Source organism: Tricharina praecox (assembly GCF_024521635.1).
Source record: "Tricharina praecox strain CBS 144465 chromosome Unknown BZA05scaffold_19, whole genome shotgun sequence".
NCBI lineage: Eukaryota > Fungi > Ascomycota > Pezizomycetes > Pezizales > Pyronemataceae > Tricharina > Tricharina praecox.
Window position 1 is genome coordinate 269,836 of NW_026250421.1, and position 20,528 is coordinate 290,363.

The 20,528-nt window shown below is 53.5% G+C and overlaps 3 protein-coding genes across 3 annotated transcripts; 1 reads left to right on the forward strand and 2 right to left on the reverse strand.

Annotated features, from left to right (window-relative positions):
- Positions 1–595: 595 nt before the first annotated feature.
- BZA05DRAFT_455647 (uncharacterized protein) lies at positions 596–2,887 on the reverse strand (the record flags this gene model as incomplete). Its single annotated transcript, XM_051487543.1, has 3 exons — positions 596–1,751; positions 1,806–2,010; positions 2,070–2,887. 3 exons carry the CDS (start codon positions 2,885–2,887, stop codon positions 720–722), a joined length of 2,055 nt encoding a protein of 684 aa, XP_051337749.1. The 3' UTR covers positions 596–719.
- A 1,422-nt stretch (positions 2,888–4,309) lies between these two features.
- Positions 4,310–11,790, reverse strand: BZA05DRAFT_93957 (uncharacterized protein). The gene is made up of 7 exons (XM_051488822.1): positions 11,386–11,790; positions 11,221–11,307; positions 10,733–11,134; positions 9,286–10,676; positions 5,112–9,228; positions 4,575–5,059; positions 4,310–4,518 (listed from the first exon to the last, which is right to left on the reverse strand). The coding sequence occupies exons 1-7, from the start codon at positions 11,591–11,593 to the stop codon at positions 4,465–4,467; spliced, it is 6,744 nt and encodes a 2,247-aa protein (XP_051337750.1). The 5' UTR covers positions 11,594–11,790; the 3' UTR covers positions 4,310–4,464.
- Positions 11,791–16,045: 4,255 nt separating this feature from the next.
- BZA05DRAFT_93998 (putative integral membrane channel protein) lies at positions 16,046–19,681 on the forward strand. The gene is made up of 11 exons (XM_051488823.1): positions 16,046–16,330; positions 16,402–16,715; positions 16,780–16,929; positions 16,987–17,222; positions 17,275–17,359; positions 17,415–17,509; positions 17,573–17,737; positions 17,791–17,947; positions 18,003–18,029; positions 18,084–18,201; positions 18,251–19,681. The coding sequence occupies exons 1-11, from the start codon at positions 16,129–16,131 to the stop codon at positions 19,624–19,626; spliced, it is 2,925 nt and encodes a 974-aa protein (XP_051337751.1). The 5' UTR covers positions 16,046–16,128; the 3' UTR covers positions 19,627–19,681.
- The last annotated feature ends 847 nt before the right edge of the window (positions 19,682–20,528 follow it).

The following is a 20,528-nucleotide window of genomic DNA, read 5'->3' on the forward strand; positions in this document are numbered from 1 at the left end:
TTCAAACAGTGGGGTGCCTCTATTTATAGAATTGCTTATGCCCTCGCTTCCAGCTTGGCAATTGGCATGATACCGGTATTCTACTATGCCAACTGGGCTAGACAAAGTGCTTGTGTTGGAATTCGGTGACGATCTGCTGTCCCTAGAGTAGAGCCGCTTTTCTAACTCGTTATTCCATCCAGTGGATGAGGCAGCTGGTGTGGGTAAAGGCGAGTGCATTCAATGGCATGTTCTAGCCCAGTGGTAGAAAATATCAGTCTATATGGGCTGGTCCATCTACTGTCGTAATCCTATGTACCCACTGGATAGAACACATGTTTTATCTGCAACATGACGGGCTATCAGAGACTATGACTCCTAGTAACGCATTTCGATTGAGCGGACACGATTACATAATCTGACTGATCGGCATTGTAAAGAAGTTGTTTCTAAACAACGTGGGCGTCTGAAGATATGTGGGATTAGCGGAGGAGTCTACTCTGTGCAACATGAGTACTGTATAATCAGGAGAAGGGGGCAGGGTCTATGGTATCGATATAGCAGATAAATGGGACTTCTCGGCCCGCACATCAAGAATTATCCATTCGGAAATGCTCCCGAAAGCTTCACAGATGACATTTTTCGTTGACCCCAATGATCTAAAACCCCGCCAACCATGCTTGCTTTTCGTACTCCAACATAAACATCCAAGTATTATACAAATCCAGTCAATTCATCTATCAAGCTTGCTTCGCCTTTTTCTTCAGACTCCGAACAAGACTCTGTAGCTCGTCCTTCTTCGCTACTGGCTTCGCAGTCTTTTTCCGTTTTCTCTCCCGTCCATCCTCGTCTGGTGGCGCACCAGCGGCATCCGTTGTCGCCGAGTTGCTGGCAACCCTCTTCCTCTTCTCCTCCATCAACTGCTTCGTACCGTCTGTCTTTACGAACCGAGGATTGGTAGGATCGATTGCGAAGGCATGCCTCTCAAATACAGCCTTGAAACGCGGGTCCTTGACGTCCATCTGGAAGTCTTCTTGCAGACCTTCAGTCTCCTTTAATGGCTTCCTGTGCTTCGCCTTCTTGACCTTCTTCATCTTGTCCGCCTTGACAATCTGCTTCATGTCAAAGTGGCTGAGCTTTCTGCCGTCAGGACCAAGTACGTCCTCCTCCATGAGAAGCTCCAGCTCAGCGCGCTTGGTCGCCTTCTCTGCTGCCTCCTTCTCCTTCTCTTCCCGACGCTTCTGCTTCTGCGCCTTCTTGAGGGCGGCGTTGGACTGCTCAGGCTCGTCGAAGAATGGATCATTGAAGCCCAAGTCCACTGCAGCCTGATCTGGTTCTGCTTCGGCGGCAGGCGCAGCGGCCGGCTTCTCTGCAGCCCCGTCCTCACCTGCTCTACCGGCTTTCATCTTCTCCTTCCTCGCTTTTCTGCGCTCCTTCTCCTTCCTGGCGTAGGCTTCGATCGTGGTTTCCTGAAGCTCAATCACCGGTTTGCCCTTGTCGTCCTCATTGAGTCCAGATGTAAAGGTGACCTCCACCTCGCCAGTCGGCTCGCTCTTGCCCTTGCCGCCGAATGTGAGGCCGCCTAGTAACGACCGGTATTTTTCTTTCTTGCTCTCTCTCTCGTAATCTTCTGACTCGGAGTCGGAGGACGCAAGGTACGCCTTGAGCTCATTATCCTCAATATCGCGCTGCGAGAAAGCCTTCTTTGCGATTTGTTTCCGCTGTTGGTCGTCTTCGTCCCATGTCAGTTTGACCTTGGAGTGCTGGAGAGCCTGTTTCAACTGTCAGCACTGAGTCGGACGCTATAAAGTTCGACGTGATCTTACATCCGTGACGAATTCGGCAGGTGTGTACTCGGTCGGGTCTTGCGAGCACTCATCGCGTGGTTTGTCGTCTTCGAAAGTGGTCTCATCCGGGATAAATCGCAGGTCAAAGAAATTCGCCGTGGCCTCATACTCGGCGCCATCACAGTTGTCGTAGATGTGTTTTGCCGTACGCTCAGAATCGCACTCGACTACTGCATAAAAATACCTATTCCGCACCTATAATCAGCGCCTCGTCATCCGAATCCGTGAACAGCATGGACCCACCGCAGCCGCTCTAATTGATACTGCCGTAACTTGGTACTATCAAATTCCTCTCCCTTATCCTCCTTGACGATATTTTTCTCGGTAACCTCCTCATCATCGTCGGACACTTCCGCCTGCTTGTCGTTCCGGAAAATTTCCTTCGGCGGCCCTTCCAGTTCCTCGCGCTCCATCCGCTCCTTTCCAAACTCCGAAGGAAACACCGTAACCCTTGTGACTCTTCCACCGGTGGGAGTAAAGCTCGCAAACGCCTTCATGAGATCCACCGCGCGCACATTATCCCAGTCCAAGTTGACGCACGCAAAGCGCTTGCTGACTTCTCCAGTCGGCACCTCCGCCCTCGCCGCCGCAGCAACATCCTCCTCCATCTGCACTTCCAGATCCTCGTCGTCGTCGCTCTCGCTCTCGCTGGACGAGGTATCGACCATACCCTCACCACGCGCTGGATCGAACCTAACGCCGCCCTCCTCCTCCTGCTCATCCACCTCCCCCTCCTTTCCTTCCCCCTCCTTCCCCTTCCCCTCCTCCTCCTCCTCCTCCTCCTCATCCTCAAGCCTATAAAACCTCGACAGTTCCGCCTTGGCATTCTGTTTCGGCAGCTTGCGCCCATACCGATCCACGCGCGCGGTGGAGGAGAACTTGGGATCGCTGAGCACGCGCTTGAAGCGCGAGTCGAGGGCGACAGAGGTGTCCTGGCGCTTTGGAGGGGCGAACCGCGGGTCGTTGTGGATTACGCTGAAGCGGGGGTCGTTGGTTACTGGCGCGGTGTCGCGCGCCAGAGGCCGCGAGGATGAGCCGCGGGGTTTGGATTTGGGCGCCATGTTGTGGTGTTGTTTGTGGAGGAAGTTGCGCAGTTCGATCACTGAGGGATCAGTTGGTGGGTTGGATGAGGGCGGCGGCGGGCGAGGAAAAATTTGGAGCCGCATGCAAACTACTTTACCAGGGTCGGGATTGACTATCGTTAGTTCATTCATAGCGCGGCACTCGACTCTTAGCTCCTGCACGAGCCGGCTTCTTGGATGCTCCCCCGAAGACGGACAGAGGGCTTATAGAAACTAAAAAAAAAATACTCTTTAGAATAGATAAGAGATGCGAGGATGCCATAGAATGATGAGCTTGCGTACAACTTCCATGTATGTACGACTTTTTGTTCCGACTTCGTAAATCTGTGGCGTAAGCAAATCCTATGGTACCCGTCCTGGATAGGATGAATGGGTAACAGAAATTCAATGGAGTCTAACCCCTCTTCCTCCGCCAGCCTCATGAATAGGGAGTGACGAACATCGATAGCCCTTGCAGAGTATGCTGCCGTCTTGATAAACTAACTCTAGGGTAGGGTTAGACTCCGTCACGGACACTAGATTCTTAGAGTACTCTACGATATATTCCACACAGTCCGGTTACGGTATCATTCTTTGAACCGCTTGGCATGTACATAGGGAGGGCTCTGCAGTGTCTCACCGTTTTCGTCGTTGAAGCTGAATGGCGGCTCAAGCTTCACAGAACGTTGGGGTATCCATTGTGCTTCAAACTTTGCAACCATAAAGTGACCGGAAGTGAGAGGGGGAGGGAAAGGGAAAGGGGCGGCAAGATGAATGGCAGTGATCTCGTATCACCCTGTAATAATATGTGGTAGCGATACATACCACCCAAGTGTGTTGGCGTGGATTGTGATATATTAGCTCGTCTCAACGCTGATTCCAGTTGAATATTAACGCGGCGTCACTCCCATTTTTCGGGGTTGATTCCAAGTATGTGTTCCGTCACAGGACTCTGCCACTACCATTCATTCTCCCTCCTTTCTCATTATACAAATTACAGCAGCATGAATGGAACTCTCAAATCCGACTCACACTCGCATCCATTATTCACCCCCACCCCCTTCCAATTCTTTCCACTAAATACCCAAAGCTAAAGCTAATATACACACATATACGCCACACCCAAGCACACCTAAATACACACTAAACACACAAAAACAGACTAAATACACAGATACGCCACAACCTAAAGAAAAAACGCCACTGAAAGAAAAACACCACCCTAAAATAAAAGCCCCACGTAACGCCACACCACCATAGCAAACCATAGCAAACCTTACCCACCCCAAAAAAAAAACACCACACGTATACGCCGACGGATTACGCGGATGAAACCCTGATTTTGTCTAATCTAACGAGTAGGTATCCGGAAAAAAAAAACTCATGGTCACTACCGTATATACCGTCTTTCCAAAGACCGGAGTGAAAGAACAAAAAAGAAAAAACCCAAGTCCATGTACAAAAGAAAACCCCATAAGAAAAGAAAAAAAGAAACCAAGCTTTTAGACGATATGAAAAAAAAGATCAATACTCCATCCAATCCACACACACACTTAGAGCAGGCGGGACATGCCAGCCTAACCCAACACCAAAGCGAGCAGAGCCATGCGGCAGTACAAGCCATAGCGCATCTGTCAAACACCAGTCAGTATGTAATGGACCAATCCGGGAAGTGGAAGGAACTTGCCTGTCTGAAGTACGCAGCCCTCTGGTCAAAGTCGACCTCCTCGCTGATCTCGGTGGTTCTGGGGAGCGGGTGCATAACAATCATGTGGCTCTTGGCGTGCTTCATGACCGAGTTGTTGACGATGAAAGCGTCCTTAAGACGTTCGTACTCGGCCAGGTCCGCGAACCTCTCCTTCTGCACACGGGTGCAGTAGAGCACATCCGAGCGGGCAATGATCTCCGGCGTGAGCGAGCTGGACTCGGCAACCAGCGAACCGCTGCTGACCAACTTGGCACGGACATCCTCGGGCATTCGCAACTGGGGAGGAGACACCAATTGAATGCGAACGTTGTAGAGCTGGAGGAGCTTCGCCAGGGAGTGGACAGTACGACCGTACTTGAGGTCACCCATGAAGGTGATGGTGAGGTCGTTCACGGTTCCGAGCTCCTCACGAATCGTGAAGAGGTCAAGCATTGCCTGGGTGGGGTGCTCGAGACTGCCGTTGCCTATGATATTTGATTAGAATACTGCTAGAATCATTGCGAGAATACCACTTACCACCGTTGATGACCGGAACAGGCGAGAACTTGGCAGCAACAGCCGCACTAGACTCCTCAGGATGTCTGAGCACAACCGCATCACCGTAGCAAGCAAGAGTGCGAATGGTATCCTGCAGGGTCTCTCCCTTCTGCAGGCTCGAATGGGCCGCGGCAATTGCCACAGTCCGTCCTCCCAGACGCTGCATGGCAGCATCGAATGACGCCGAAGTCCTGGTGGAAGGCTCGAAAAACATGGTACAGAGAAGACGGCCCTTCAGGACGTCAACAACACCCCAGCGCTCAACGCCAAGCCTGATCTCGGAAGCCACAGTGAACAGGTGGTGCAGATCACGACGCTCGAACTGGTTGACGGACAGGATGTGCTGACGCTTGAACTTCGAGTCCTTGGAGAGGAGCGCAGCGAGGGCAGGTGACACAGTGGGGTTGACAAACTCCGGGTGCAGCTGCAAGTTGGGCAGCTCCAAGGACGGGGTGAAGCCAGCATCGGCCTGGGCCTGGAAGCGGGTGCTTGCACCGAGTCTGGGGCTCAGAAGAGAGCGGATCGAGGGCAGCTCGGTTTGCGTCTGCGCGGGAGGAGACGAGATCTGGACCGGGAACGAGGCCGACCAATCCTTACCGAGAGTTCCATCGGAGGTGAGGCGTCCATCAAGGGAAACGGTCTTGCCCTGGAAAACAACACGCTTGACGACAGCCTTGAGCTGGCGTCCCGCAAGAGGAGACCAGTTGGCACGCTCCTCCGCAGTGAACGCTCGCCCAATCTCAACCTCGACCGATGAGTCGGGCTGGTCGTGGAGATCGAAGATGACCTTGGGGTTGTCATGAAGGCGGGCGGTGATGTCCTGGAGCGTCAAGCGGCCCTCGGAAACTGCAGTGAACAGCAAAGGAAGGGCATCGGCAATTCCGACGGTTGGCGAGGGCTTCTGGTCGGTAGCGTGCGACAGCTGGTAAGGAAGACTTCCCACCGAGAAACAGTCGATGGAAGCCAAGTTCTTCCAGAGCGCGGCCTGGTCCTCCTCAGTCGGGAGCGCAGTGCACTCAGGATAATCCTTCTGGCTCAAGAATAGAGAGTACACGGCAACATCGCAGGTAACCTTCAGTCCCTTCTCCTTGGCCAGGGTGATCAACTTGATATCATCCTTGGTGGTAACGCTGGTGACATGAACGTTACGGCTGTGGAGGCTGGCAAGCAGCAGGATCGAAGCAAGATCAGTGGTCTTTGCGTCGGTCATGATGGGCTTGTGATCAGGCCAGACGTCGAAGTGCGAAGTGACAGCGGCAACCTTGTTGATGTTTCCAGACAGGTGGTTGAACGGAATGAAGAGAGATCCGACCTTACCGGTAAGCGCGCCGAGCTGCTCCGAGTTGGACGAAGTGGCAGCCACAGAGAAGTTGAAGTCAGAGTGAGCAACCGAGCTGTTCTCGAGGGCAGTGTTGAGGGCAACTGCATCGGTCAAGCTGTTCTCGACACCCATAGGAAGGACTCTGATCATGGTGAAACCCGAGGCAACGGATTCCTTGGTAACCTCATCAAAGTCACGGCTTCCGTCAATCGCTAGTCCGGGCACGAATGCGGCAATGTTAACAAGTCCGGGAAGGATAACAGTGCGGTGGCTCGACTGGGCATCAATGGAAGAGATATTCATGGAGTAGTGTCGGGAGATCGCCTCGATGAGCAACTTGGCGTTCTTGACGTTCGTGACCAGCGGAGTGTGGTAGTCGACAGCCATACGTCTGGTCTGGTAACCTCTGGACATGTACGAGGCCGGGCGCCTGAACCGGTTGGCGGAGGGCAGATTGATGTAGAGATCGATCAAGTTGTTGGCCAAATGCTGCGTCAACGAGTACTCGGACTTCTGGTCATCATCAGAGAGAACCTCGAGGTACTGGACCGGAACTCCGTGCTCCTGGATGAAATCCGCAGTTCCGGCAGTGGCGAAGAGCTTGTATCCGAGCTGGTGAAGCTTCTTGATAGAAGGAAGCAGCTCCATCTTCTCCTTGAAGGAACCGATGGAGAGCAAGATGTTCTTCTTGGGCAAGCGGAAACCGGTGGAGATGAGCGCCTTCATGTACGCCTCGTACTTGTCGCGACCGAAGCAAGCAACCTCACCGGTGGAAGCCATCTCAACACCGAGAACGGGATCTGCACCAGACAGACGCGAGAAACTGAACTGGGGAACCTTGATACCGACGTAGTCCTTGGGGATATCGACGGTGGGGTAAGGGTCAACGGGCAAGCCCATGATCGCCAGAGTAGCCATCTCGATAAGATCAACACCCAAAACCTTGGACACGAAAGGGAAAGATCGGGAAGCGCGGACATTGCACTCGATGACCTTGATGTCGTTGTCCTTGGCAATGAACTGGATATTGTAAGGTCCAGTAACGTTGAGGGCATTTCCAATCTTGCGGGTGGCTTCCTCGATCCTGCGGATGGTCTCCGGGTCAAGATCCTGAGGGGGCTGGATCAAAGTGGCGTCACCAGAGTGAACACCAGCGTTCTCGACGTGCTCGGAAATGACATGCATAATCATCTGTCCGTCCTTCGCAACAGCGTCCATCTCGATCTCCTTGGCGTTCTCGATGTACTTGCTGATGACAACGGGGTGCTCCCTCGAGACATCGGCTGCCTGCTGGAGGTAGCTGGCAAGATCGTCGACGGAGTAGACAGTGTTCATGGCGGCTCCAGACAAGACGTAAGACGGACGGACCAGCACAGGATAGCCAACCTTCTCGGCGAACTCCCTAGCCTCCTCGAAGCTGGTAAGCTCCTTCCAGGCAGGCTGGTCGACCTCGATTCTGTCAAGCATGCGCGAGAACTTGTAACGATTCTCAGCAGAGTCGATCATCTCGGGGGAAGTTCCCATGATCTTGACGTTCAGGCGGTGCAGCGGCAGAGCAATGTTGTTGGGAGTCTGACCACCCATGGAGATGATAACACCGCTCGAGTTCTCGAGGTGGTAAATGTCGAGGACGGTCTCGATGTTGATGTTCTCGAAGTAGAGCTTGTCAGCCTCGTCGTAATCGGTCGAGACGGTCTCAGGGTTGTAGTTGACCATGATCGTCTTGATCTTTCTCTCGCGAAGCGTCCTGACGGCGCGGACAGCGCACCAATCGAACTCAACCGAGGATCCGATTCTGTAGACACCAGAACCAAGAACCATGACTCCATGGTCGTTGAAGTCAATATCGTGCTCGACACCGTTGTATGTCAGGTACAAGTAGTTCGTGTAGGCAGGGAACTCGGCGGCAACGGTATCGATCTGCTTGACGAAAGGCATGATCTTGGATTCAACCCTGATGCGACGAACAGCGTTCTCGTTCGAGCCCCAGAAGTTGGCCAGCTGCTTATCACAGAAACCAAGCTGCTTGGCCTGGACGAAAAGGGAGCGAGGAATGGTCGCATCGGTGTACTTCGTCATCTCGTTTCCGAACCGAGAAAGACCCATGAGCTTGTTCAAGAACCACTTGTCAATCTTGGTCATCTCCCAGATCTTATCCACGGAGTAGCCCTGCTGCATAGCGTTCGCGATGGCGAAGAGACGCTGGTCCGAGGGAGTCTGCAACTCCTGATCGATCGACATGAGAGCGTCGGTAGCGTTGAAGCCAGCATTGCTGGGATCGGTCGCTCGGATGGCCTTCTGGATAGCCTCCTCGAAGGTTCGGCCGATACTCATGACTTCTCCAACACTCTTCATCGAAGAGTTCAGCAATGTCGAGACACGGGTGAACTTCTTCAGATCCCAACGGGGGATCTTGACAACGACGTAGTCCAACGAAGGCTCGAAGCAAGCGACGGTCTTCTTGGTCACCGAGTTCTTGATGTCGTTCAGGGGGATTCCGAGACCGAGCTTCGCGGCAATGAAGGCAAGGGGGTATCCAGTGGCCTTGGAGGCGAGCGCCGAAGACCGGGAGAGACGGGCGTTGACCTCGATAATGCAGTAATCCTTCGAGTCGGGGTTAAGAGCATACTGGATGTTACATTCACCGACGACTCCGAGGTGACGGATGACATTCACGGCTGTGGTCCGGAGCATGTTGTAGTCATCGTCCGAAAGCGTCTGCGAGGGTGCAACCACGATGGAATCACCAGTATGGATACCGAGAGGATCGAAGTTCTATTGAACGAGTGAGTAACTGTGCCACTGTTATTCAAGGGGGAGTGATGAACGAACCTCCATATTACAGACGGTGATGCAGTTGTCCTGGCAATCGCGGACAACCTCATACTCGATCTCTTTCCAGCCCTTCATACTCCTCTCGACGAGGACCTGGGGACTGGCGGAAAAGGCCTTGTTGCAAAGATCCACAAGTTGCTCCTCGTTGTCGGCGAAACCACTGCCCAGACCACCCAGAGCGTATGCAGCACGGACAATAACGGGATATCCAATGTCCTTCACAGCAATAACAGCCTCCTCCACGGTCGAGGCAGAGGCCGATTTGGCGCATTTCTCACCGATCTCGTCCATGGCTCTGGCGAAGAGCTCACGGTCCTCGGTCGTGATGACAGTGTCGATAGGGGTACCAAGGACCTTGACACCAAGTCCCTCAAACTCATCCTTAAGCTCGATACCGACCGACAAGGCAGTCTGACCTCCGAAAGTGACGTAAATAGCGTCGGGCTTCTCGTGGACGATGACCTTTCGCACAAACTCTGCCGTGACGGGCAAGAAGTACACCTTGTCAGCAAGACCTTTCGATGTCTGGATGGTGGCGATGTTCGGGTTGATGAGAATGGTGTAGATTCCCTCCTCCTTCAGCGCCTTGATGGCTTGACTGCCAGAGTAATCAAACTCTCCAGCCTGTCCGATACTCAAACCACCAGATCCCAGAATCAAGACCTTGTTGACCTTCACCCTGGGGTTGACCTTCCTGTTGTGCTCGACCTCTCCTCCGGGAATCTCAACAGGCTGCTTCAAGGCGCTCTTGTCCACCAGTGTCGCGGCGATAGCATTCAAGAACACATTGAACAGGAATTCGGTGTCCCGGGGTCCTGGTGTGCTCTCCGGGTGGAACTGTACACTGAAGAAGGGTCGCTCGGTGTGGTAGATACCCTCGTTCGAGTCGTCGTTTGCATTGACGAAAAGCGGTTTCCATCCGTCAGAAAGACTGTCTGCATCGACCGCGTATCCGTGGTTCTGGGAGGTGATGTAGCATCGGCCCGAGATGATGTTGGTGCAGGGGATGTTGTGTCCACGGTTACCGAACTTCATCTTGGATGTCCGAGCTCCAGCCGCACGGGCGAGCAACTGGTGTCCGAGACAGATACCAAAGACGGGTGTGTTGGCCGCCTCCATGCACTTGCGGAGCTGCTCGACCGTTGTTGACAGTGTGGCTGGGTCACCAGGTCCGTTGGAGACGAACAGTCCGTCGTAACTACCGGCCTCGGAAAGAATATCGTGATTCCAGGGCACAACCTTGACTTCCACACCGCGGCTCAGGAAACACCTGAGCTGGTTGTACTTCATACCGACATCCACACACAGAACGCGGACAGTCTTTCCGTCTGGCCGCTTGAGCGCAATGTTCTCCGGTGGTGAGAATACCCGGGGTTCCCGTATCGACACTTGTTCACCTTAGTCCACAGTCCTGAGCAAGATGAAGAGGAATAGCTGGAATTACCCTCAGCGACGAGATTTGTCTTGTTGGGATCTATCCACTCGATACTCTCAAAGTCCTCACGCCAGTCGCCCACCGGCGCATCGCCAATCTCGAGACTAGTGACCGCAGCAGGCCTCTCTTCCTCGACTTCCTTGCCAACTTGCGGCTTCTGGATCAACAGTTTTCCAAGCATCGAACCCTGCTTCCGGATCCTTTTGGTCAGAGCTCTGGTATCGACACCGTAGATCGCCGGCACGCCCTGCTCCTTGAGCCAAGTTCCAAGGGAGCTTGTGGCCAGGTAGTGACTGAACTCCTCCCCCGCGTACGACGCCGTAACCAGTGCCGCGACATGAATCTGGTTCGCCTCGAAGTAGGCCGGGAGTGACTCGAGCAATTCGTCCCGAGCTTCCCGCGATGGCACACCTGGAGCAACCACGAAACGCCACGGTCAGTCGCTATTCACCCTCGCCCCACCAATCTACCAGGACCGGAAAAAGAATCCCACGAACCATAGTTTCCCACCAAGGGAAATGTGATCACCAACAACTGCCCACGGTACGAGGGGTCTGTAACGGACTCGGGGTAGCCGACCATTCCTGCGTAGCGGAGGAGTAGGAATCAGCAACCCCACACACCCATTGAAGCTTATTACATCGACAGCGAGGAGCATATACCCGTCTGGAACACCAGTTCTCCAGATACGCTCTTTTCCGCGCCGAAAGAGTATCCCTGGTACGCGCTGCCATCCTCCAACTCCAACGTTGCGAGGCGCTCTACTACAAGCTTTCCGTCGGGTCCCACGGGCCTGGCTGTTACGGGTGGGAAAGGTCTCGCCGCTGCCACCGCCGTCTCCGTAGGCTTTCCAGTACTCAATCCGGCCATCGTGGGTTTCAGAATGCGCGGGGGGGGGGGGGTTTCTGAAAGGGATTGAAGCGGAAGGAATGAAAGGTGGGGGAGGAGGTGGAGTTAGGGAGGAGTAGTAGTAGTAGTAGAAGGTTCCTGACAGCGGGGGACCCGGGAGTGAAGATGCGAGAAGGAAGGACCTTATAGCAGCAGCAGGACCAGATCTGCGGTGCACCACGCTCAAGGAATTCGAAGAAGGAATATGTATGGAGCAACCAGTCGGCAAAGGGCGGGGGGCGCAGCAGGTTTGAGGAGAGAGAAAAAAAAAACTACGAAACGAAATGGCGAAAAAGAAGGTATAAAATTTTCTGGTGGGGCAATGATGCCAAGCTCTATGCAACTGGGGTTCCCTTAGTGGCTGGCTGCACGGGTCTCACTTGGGCTTGAAATTACGGCAAACTGCCAAACGCCATCGACGAGCGAAGACATTTTGCCAGGGGCTGTACCAGAAGACGGGGTGGAGATGGGCGATGAGGACGTGAGGTGCGATCTCACGTCCAGCAAGGAAGCGTGGCGTCACCCTAAGAAAATAAAGGTGGAAGTGCAGGCTTGGAGGGGAAGAGTAGGCTGAAAAGATTTGATGCAACGCGATAACTAATGCAAGGGGATCCATCTGATCAGATCCAAGATCTCTTGAGTGATTCCTGGTGAAGCACCAGTCATTGACCGTAGAGGGTGGAGGCACTCGAGCAAGTACAGATGATACTTCTTGGGCGGAAGTAAGATCCCCAGATGTACATACTCTACACCCGGTTGCATTATCCTCTTTACCGCGACCATCACGCAGTTCGGAAGCAAAGGGGTTTCACAGACGCCGCATCAAGTTGGTTTTTCTCACCGTTTCTCAACTTCGTTGGTGTTGAAATCATTGTTGGTTTCTCGAGTCGCCCACTGAGGAGTCACAATTTGTTGCGCGAGTGAGTACATACTACCTAGAAAGTCTAGGTACTCTATTTTGGAGAGAGGGCTCTGGAGTCGTACATAGCCTGTAGGCCGCTCGGTAGGCGGTGCGTGGGGACGGCCCAGATCATGAGCTCCAAGCTTCTTCCTAGATGGCGCTACCATGCCCGCGTACTTCAACGTTACCGTGTGCCCTCAAGTGTCCACATGAACTCAACTGCCACCTGGGCCGCCATATCGAGGCCTTCCTGATTCCTTCGGCGTTTTATATAAGAGCACTCATACATGAGGATGAACCTTGGGGAAAGGTATCATCGGTAGTAATAGCATTTCTCGTCATGTGAAACGGTGTGTAAGTACATTCAGTGGTCGACCACGACAAAGACTCAAGAGACGAAAGCGACGAATGAACGGAGGAGAAAGTGGTGCGGCAAACATGCAGGCGGTTTCGATAGGGTCCCGTGACTCACGTTTACGCCCACGGGCCACAAAGTCGCGGTCGTCCTACTCCTACTACCGGTAGTAGGCACAGTCGGCGTGGATGCCGCGCCATGGATCCATACCTCGACAGCGGAGTCACGACGGCCTTAGTTACATACCTCCGGTTCATCGGAGCAATTGTGCGGGTGCGGCCGCCGATAACTATCCGAACCAAGTATCGACTGCAAGGGCGAGGCTATGTAGCCTGTTGGAACAAGATGTGTTCCTCCGTCAAGCGAGTACCTGATGCTCCCAAAAGTCAGCAGTACCATGTGTGTACAATTCGACCGTAGATTCCGAAACCAGCATCAGTTCAAGGTGTTCCAACTTCCATAGGAGGCTGCACTGCCTTCGCAAGTTCACCATGCCCCGAACTCGAGCAAAGCGTAGGTATCCGGTCTCGAACCGCTACTCTTGGTGTGGATGTACATAGGTGCGGGATGCGCGGAGGTAATGGACGAGGTGAAACCTAACTGCCAGTGTCGGAATTTCGAAAACTCCACATGACAGAATGGCCGCACGTTCTGCTGCTCGCACACGCTCCAAAGTTAGGAGAAGAAGAAGAAGAGGAGGAGCAATCGTCAGGAATAGAGGATGGGTCACGCCGGGCGTTCGTGGGGACGGAGGGGCTCCGACAACGGGGCTTGGCTCCACGGCAGCGCAGAGAAGGGTGACTCGTGGGTAAGACTTGGAGGAGACAAGATTTGGATGTGTGATATGATAGGTAGGTGCCATGATACCATCGATGTTACAGCCATGACCGGGCGGCGGGAACGATCGAACGATCGAATACCGAACACCGAACGATGAAACAAATCTCCAAGTAGATTCCACTGCGAAACGAGGACTCGCTTTTCAGTGATGGCGTGCACATGTAAAAAAGTAAATACCATACCATATGATAGGTGGTGGGGCCCGGGGTGGGGCAGATCCACCAAGCGGCTTCGCGGCTCTGCGGGGCGAGCTGCGAGCTGTGCGCTGCAGCGAGCAAGGAGTGCACAGACCACGCAGCTGCGCTTCCCCAGGACGCATACATACGAATACTCGATACCGATTGGTCACTGGCACACCCGAAGAGTCACTCCCTCCCTCCTTCGCGATCGATATCTAAACGCCTATCTACATACCGTACTCTATATCTATCAGAGTCTGGGGTGGGCCCCGATCAGAAATGGAGATGAAGAAGAAGAAGAGGAAAATAAACAAGGCCGCCGCGAGGTATCGCTCGGAGGCCAGAATGATCACTTAGGGACGGGGTTTCCGCAGCTATGTGCGCACGAGCGGACGAGAGGCCGGCGGGGAAGTACTATACTAAATAGTGTGCTTCGAATCAAGAGAAGCTCGTGGTGGCTGCTACAGTTCAAGAGTAGAGTAGAGAAGCTGGCAACGGGTGAAGAGAAAGAAAATAAAAACCTATGTAGAGAGTGCTGGCCAGGCTCGCCATCGGCAGGTGATAAATCGGTAGTACTGTGGACTTTCTCGAGAAAGAGGGCGGGCGGGCGGGCGGAAACTGTGATACAGTTTGCGAAAAGAGAAAAGAGAGGGAAAAATTGTTGCAAGACCAAGTATTGTCTGTTGGCGAGATGGCCAGCGACAGCAATAACTATCGCAAAGCTGCGGCTCCTGTTCGCGGCCTTGGTGGGTTGGTCGACATATATCGCTCACCGTTGAGCTGAGCCGAGTCGAGGCGCGGGACCACTCGTTTTCGAGCTCGTGAAGGGGGATTCCATCATCCGTAGCTAACAGTTAGGTACATGGCAGCTGCTCTGCCAACGTCTCGAGATCAATATACTTCATACCGATATAGTTGTTAGTTACTCCACACGGTCGAGCTCGCGAAGGCAATGATGTACCTAACTACCACAGGTGCCTATTCCACCCTTGAGGAAGCTGGTTATGATGACGGACATGAGACTTCATTTACTCATGTATGTACTCCGCCTCCGTGATATCCGGGAGCGATGGACGAGGACGAGGGGTGTGGGGGAGCGCCATCGCCTCCGTTGCGGCGACATCTTTCCTTTCCGTTGATCACGGCCGCAGTCGAGGTACTCTAGGTACCCACATGGTCTCGTATCCCTCGAGCTTCCCGTGTTGGGCGGCGGCGGCGGCCATACCGAGGATGTCTCCGGTCGGGCGGTCTGCTGCCGCTGCTGTGCGTCCGCGATACCTGATTTTGTGGTTTTGATTATATGCACGCACGTTCCTGATCTTTGGTTCCGGTGAGTGGAGGCGAGGCGAGCGACAAGGGCTTGTTGCGTGCGGGCGGAGGAGGAGGACGGGGATGAGACGAGGACGAGGGGGAGGGCGTGGACGTGGACGTGGGTGATGGTTGAAACGGCAACGGCAAATGTCGACCTAATGGACTACATCCCACAGCCAACATCTGCAGATGACGCTCACAGCACGCAAGGCGAGAGAAGGAGGAAGCTGCTTTCCGTTCCTCCCGTTGAAGCCGTTCCACGCGCACCAACAGCAGTCCGGCCCACGTCCGTCGTCTATCGCCCGCTCCCACGCCCTCCCCCATGCCCACGCCCCACATATCCAATTAAAGCACAATCATAGCAACAATCATCAACGGCGATCCCCCTTCTTTGCTTTCTCTCCTGCTTTCTTGCTGCCTGCCTGTGCCCAACCATCCAACCCCCTCCGAGCACAGTCGAGCTCCCGCGTTGGTGGTGCGACCCAGCGGCAAGGAAAAAACTCTCAAACTTTCCTTATCGCTCTGGTGGAGTTACCTGTTTCGCTACTCTTCTCAGCGACATTCTTATCGCGGCTACACCGCGCACACAGCTGCAAAAAAGATATCAGAGGAAATCCAACACCGCGGGAGAGAGAGAAAGCAAAGAAAAGAAAAAAGAAATTTGCATCGCCACAGCCTGCCCTGGCCATGGACCAGGCACAGGTACCTACATGGCGTACGTCCTGCCGGTGTGCCTGTAATGGAGTCGAGTCGAGGAAGAAATAAATATCTACAGGAGGGAGGCAGGATATAATCCACTGCTTTTCTTCATCCAGGTCCCCCAATTCATAGCTCTTACATTCCAATATCTCTCTGCTTGCCTGTCTCCTCTTGATATCTCTTCTTGCACCCTTTGCTGTCGTCGCCGTCGTCATCGTCGTGCTTCTCGACAATGTTATCGGCACTTCTGCACCCGCGGATACGCCGCCAACGTTCAAATTCCGCCTTCTCGTCGTCTGGCTTCAACTCTCCAAACGTGAACCGAAACGACTATCAGTCCTTCGGAGAGGAAGAGGAAGAACATTCGGCCGAATATGAAGACAGCGAGCCCGAGCATTCGACAACTCTCTTACCCATCTTCGCTGCCGATCTTGGTATGCATATCAACGGCTACATGATGTACCCCAAACAATCCCTGCAGGAACTGATTGGCTCCGCTTCGCAGAGTCAATACCAGTCTACAACCTCGTGCACACCATAAGGGACGACGTCCAGAGGACGCTGGATACCTCGCTCACATGGGACCAATTGCGGTCGCCGCAGGTTTCGAGCTTCATCGTCAAGCCGGTCTTGGGCCGCCTGCTGCAGATAGAAGGAAGGCTCTCGAAGGGAATCATCTACAGTCTGATGGCCAACTGCCTGCAGTTCAGGAAAGAGGCCGAAGAGAACCCTAGGAATGCCGCGACTTCGAAGACCAGAGCTCTGCTGTGTGAGCTGCTGGCCATCAAGTTCTTGAAGGAGTTCTCGGCGAGAGAATTGGTACATTCGACCAACCGATCTCTGCAAAACGAGGTGCTTCTGGCTAACACGATAACCCTCATAGATCGACGCACTGAGCTATGATTTCTATCCGTTGCAAGGAATGGAACAGACTCTGTCCGCAGATCAAAAATCCGGGGCGGCGGCACAAAAGCGATCACAAACCGCAACTGCAAGTCGTATCTCGGCCTTGGAAATCGCAATACGCGCTCAGGTAAGCCCCAGAACAAGCCCTTCAACGCGAGAGGGATCGCACTGACATCGGACACAGGCAAAGAAATTCATCGCCAATCCGGTGGTCATCCAGCACCTTGAATCCATCTGGGCTGGGAACATCGTATTCCATTCGGCGTACGACCAGCTGCACCGTGATGGAAGGCCCATGGAGCGGAGAACCGCCACGATTTATGATGGCAAACATGCCAGCCTCTTCAAGCTTTCCAGACTGAGGATCCCCCGATATCGACACATCTTCTCGACTTTTTCTCTGGCCATCTTGTTGATTCTGTGAGTAGTATTTTTTGGAGTTGATGAGATATCTGTATCTGACTTTATGCAGCCACCTCAAGGTCCTGATTGAACGATCTTATACCATCACTCCACTAGAAGTGTTGTTTTGGTTATGGTCGTTCGGGTTCATGATAGTATGCTAGCCAAGATCCCCCCATCAGCCGTGAAGGATACTTACAAGTTTTCCAGGATGAAATTGCAGACTTCAACGAGTCCGGGGTCACACTATATTTCCTGTCCATGTGGAATGCCTTCGACTTCATCATCTTCTTGCTGTTCATGACGTAAGAGGCCTCCCACAGACAAATATCGAGGGTTTTGGGGTTTTGACGCTGACATGACTACAGTTTCTACGCACTGAGGATCGTCGGGCTTTTCATGCCGGACGAACGGGACTATATCACCGACTGGAGCTTTGATATTCTTGCTTCGTGCTCGATCTTCTTGTTCCCACGAATCTTTTCTATTCTGGACCATTACCGCTACTTCAGCCAACTGATCATTGCGTTCCGGTTTGTGCTCTCAAATAGGCTAGCTAAACATACGGAAGCTAACAAATCTCCAGTATTATGGCGGCCGATATGATTGCTCTATTGGTATTGATAGTCATCAGCTGCTCAGGTTTCTTCGTGGCCTTCACGTTCAGCTTTGCCAGGGAATATTCGTCGGCACAGGATGTGTCGTACGCTCTATTCCAGATGGTGATGGGATTCACACCTGCTGTATGTGTATACCAGTGCATATTCTCTGGACCATCACTGATATTTTGTGCTCTAGGCATGGGAAACTTGGGACAACTACAATGTAAGATTCCCCATCATTAGACAGCCACTCGGACATTACTGACATGGACCGCAGGCGTTGGGCAAATTCCTTCTGGTGGCGTTTCTGATCATCTGTCATTTTTTGATCGTCACCATCCTCATCACTGTTCTCACCAACAGTTTTGCGCAAGTGGCTGCCAACAGCGTCGAAGGTAGCCTGTCCAGCTCTCCCTGCCACGTGCAATGCTGACTCTGGATTAGAACACCAGTTCCTTGTGGCCGTGAATACCATCACGCTGGTCAAAAACGAGGCCATATTCACCTACCTTGCACCCACAAACATCATTGCCTGGCTTCTTCACCCACTCCGCTATGCCATGCCATTCCGCCGCTTCGTTCGGATGAACAGGACCGTAGTCAAAGCAACACACCTACCTCTATTGGCCGCCATCTACTTCTATGAGCGCACAATGCTGCGGAATTCCACCTTTGTACCTTCGGACGCAATCTCAGGGAGGAACACGGGCTCCAAGCACACCATGACCGCCTTCAAACCGCGCGATGAAACTACCAGTCTTCTGAACCCTGCGGTGAAGCGGTTGCGCCGTAAGCAGTCGGTAGCCTCCAGTACCCAGCAGGAGCGTATTCTCGAGCAGGTGTTTGCGCGGCCATTCCGAGGGACTACGCTGCAAGGCGAACAAAGCGACGTTGACGGACAGGGCGACAATGTGGATTCCTGGATGAACACGGTTCTTGCAGCTTCCCCGCCAACAGAAGCCGAGGGCTTCAGTCGAGCGAACATGTTGAAAAGGGGACTCCGACGAGGAAGGGGAGGTCCCCAACGATTCAACAGCATCCGTGACTATGGCGCCATGGTCCAGCGCACCCATCTTCCTCCTCGGGATTTCTCCATGTCTCGGCCAAAGTCAGATCCCGATATTTCCAAGGGAACCTACAAGGAAACGCTCGACGTCCGCACCGAAGACGATGACGCCGATAATGAAGCCAACTCCGTGGACGGCGACGCCGACGGCAACGAAACAAACGAGGAATCTACGCACGATCGCGACCAAGATCACGACGAGAAGTTCGACCTCTACTCCTCCGAACTTTACAGTATCGACATGCCCTCCAGTCCCCAAGTTTTGGCCCCAGGGCCAGCGGAACACATCGCCTTCCTCGCGCCGCCCCGCAAGCTCCGGCCGAATCGCCATCACGAGCGCACGGGATCCAACAACACTATCCTCTTCAGCCCGACCCCGCTCCTCCGCCGCCGCGACAGCGCCTCCTCCTCGTCCCCCTCAGACACGGAATCATCCTCGGCAGTGGCACAAAAGCGGAAGGCCAGCCCATCGGGCCGGAAATCGCCACCGAAGCTTGCGGTATCGCGCCCGCGCCCGATCCCGAGTTCTTCTAGACGCGATATCCACTCTACGCCTACGCTCACGAACATCGACGCCGATGAGTCGCTGCGCATGGTCCCGTCTAGCTTTGCAACGCAGATGGCGATGGCTACAGGCGCAGACGCAATGCTGAGCAAGCTCGTCCTCGCGAAGATGGCCGCGCTCGAGGAGACCATGAAGGATCTGCTCAAAGAGGGGAGGAAGGCGAGGAAAGCGGGCAGGAGGGACGATTAGATTTTTTTTTCTTTCTTTTTTTTGCTATTGTAATATGTATCTTGGAGTTAGGGGGAGGGGGGGGGGTGTTTACGGGGTTTGATTTCTCCTTCTTCATGCTCACTGTACATATGACTGTATGACTGTATCTATGGAATCTTTGTGGCGTTATCTTGGGTGGGCCGGTGGCCGGTGGTGATAGATGGGATGGGATGGAGTTGTCGAGTTTGTTTTTTCCTTTTCCTTTTCCTTTTGCTTCTCCGTTCCGTTATGTTCCTTTGTTTTTCGGCTGTTTCTTCCGATGATGGTGATGATGATGATTTGTTTTCCTTTGCAATAATTTGTACTCTCGATACATTCTCGCGTGTAAATAGAAGCCGTCCAATCAGTGTCTACTAGAAAGTGTAGAACATCCGTATCATACTTCCTCAAGTCCAGACTCCAGTCCAGCTCGAAATCCCCCAGACGTCCCCAGCTGCCGGTCTCCTCCGAGACGTCGAGCTGTGCAGGATGTCTGACCACCACCTCACCACCTCACCACCGTCGGAAAAAGGGAAAAGCAATATCCGTCGTCCGTCGATATCCCTCCTCCTGCTCCTCCTGCTCCTCCCTACAACTTCCGCGTCCGGACGCCTGGACTGAACTCTACGTCTGAGGAGGCCTCGCAGCTGCCGCGAGAGAACAATCCACTCTGCATAGACACTCTGCATAGATACTTTACTCGGTATACTATCGTATCGCCAGCGCAGCGCGTGCATGCAGATAAAGAGCCAAGAGTGAAGCGGACGGACGTCTCTGACGAAATGAACGACCGACCCAGACCTTTCTTCGCCGCCTTGCATGAATGAACAATCCTCCTCCCTTTTTATGTACATAGACAGTAGACGCTTAGTTCGTTGGTTATTCATATCCCTTATCTATGC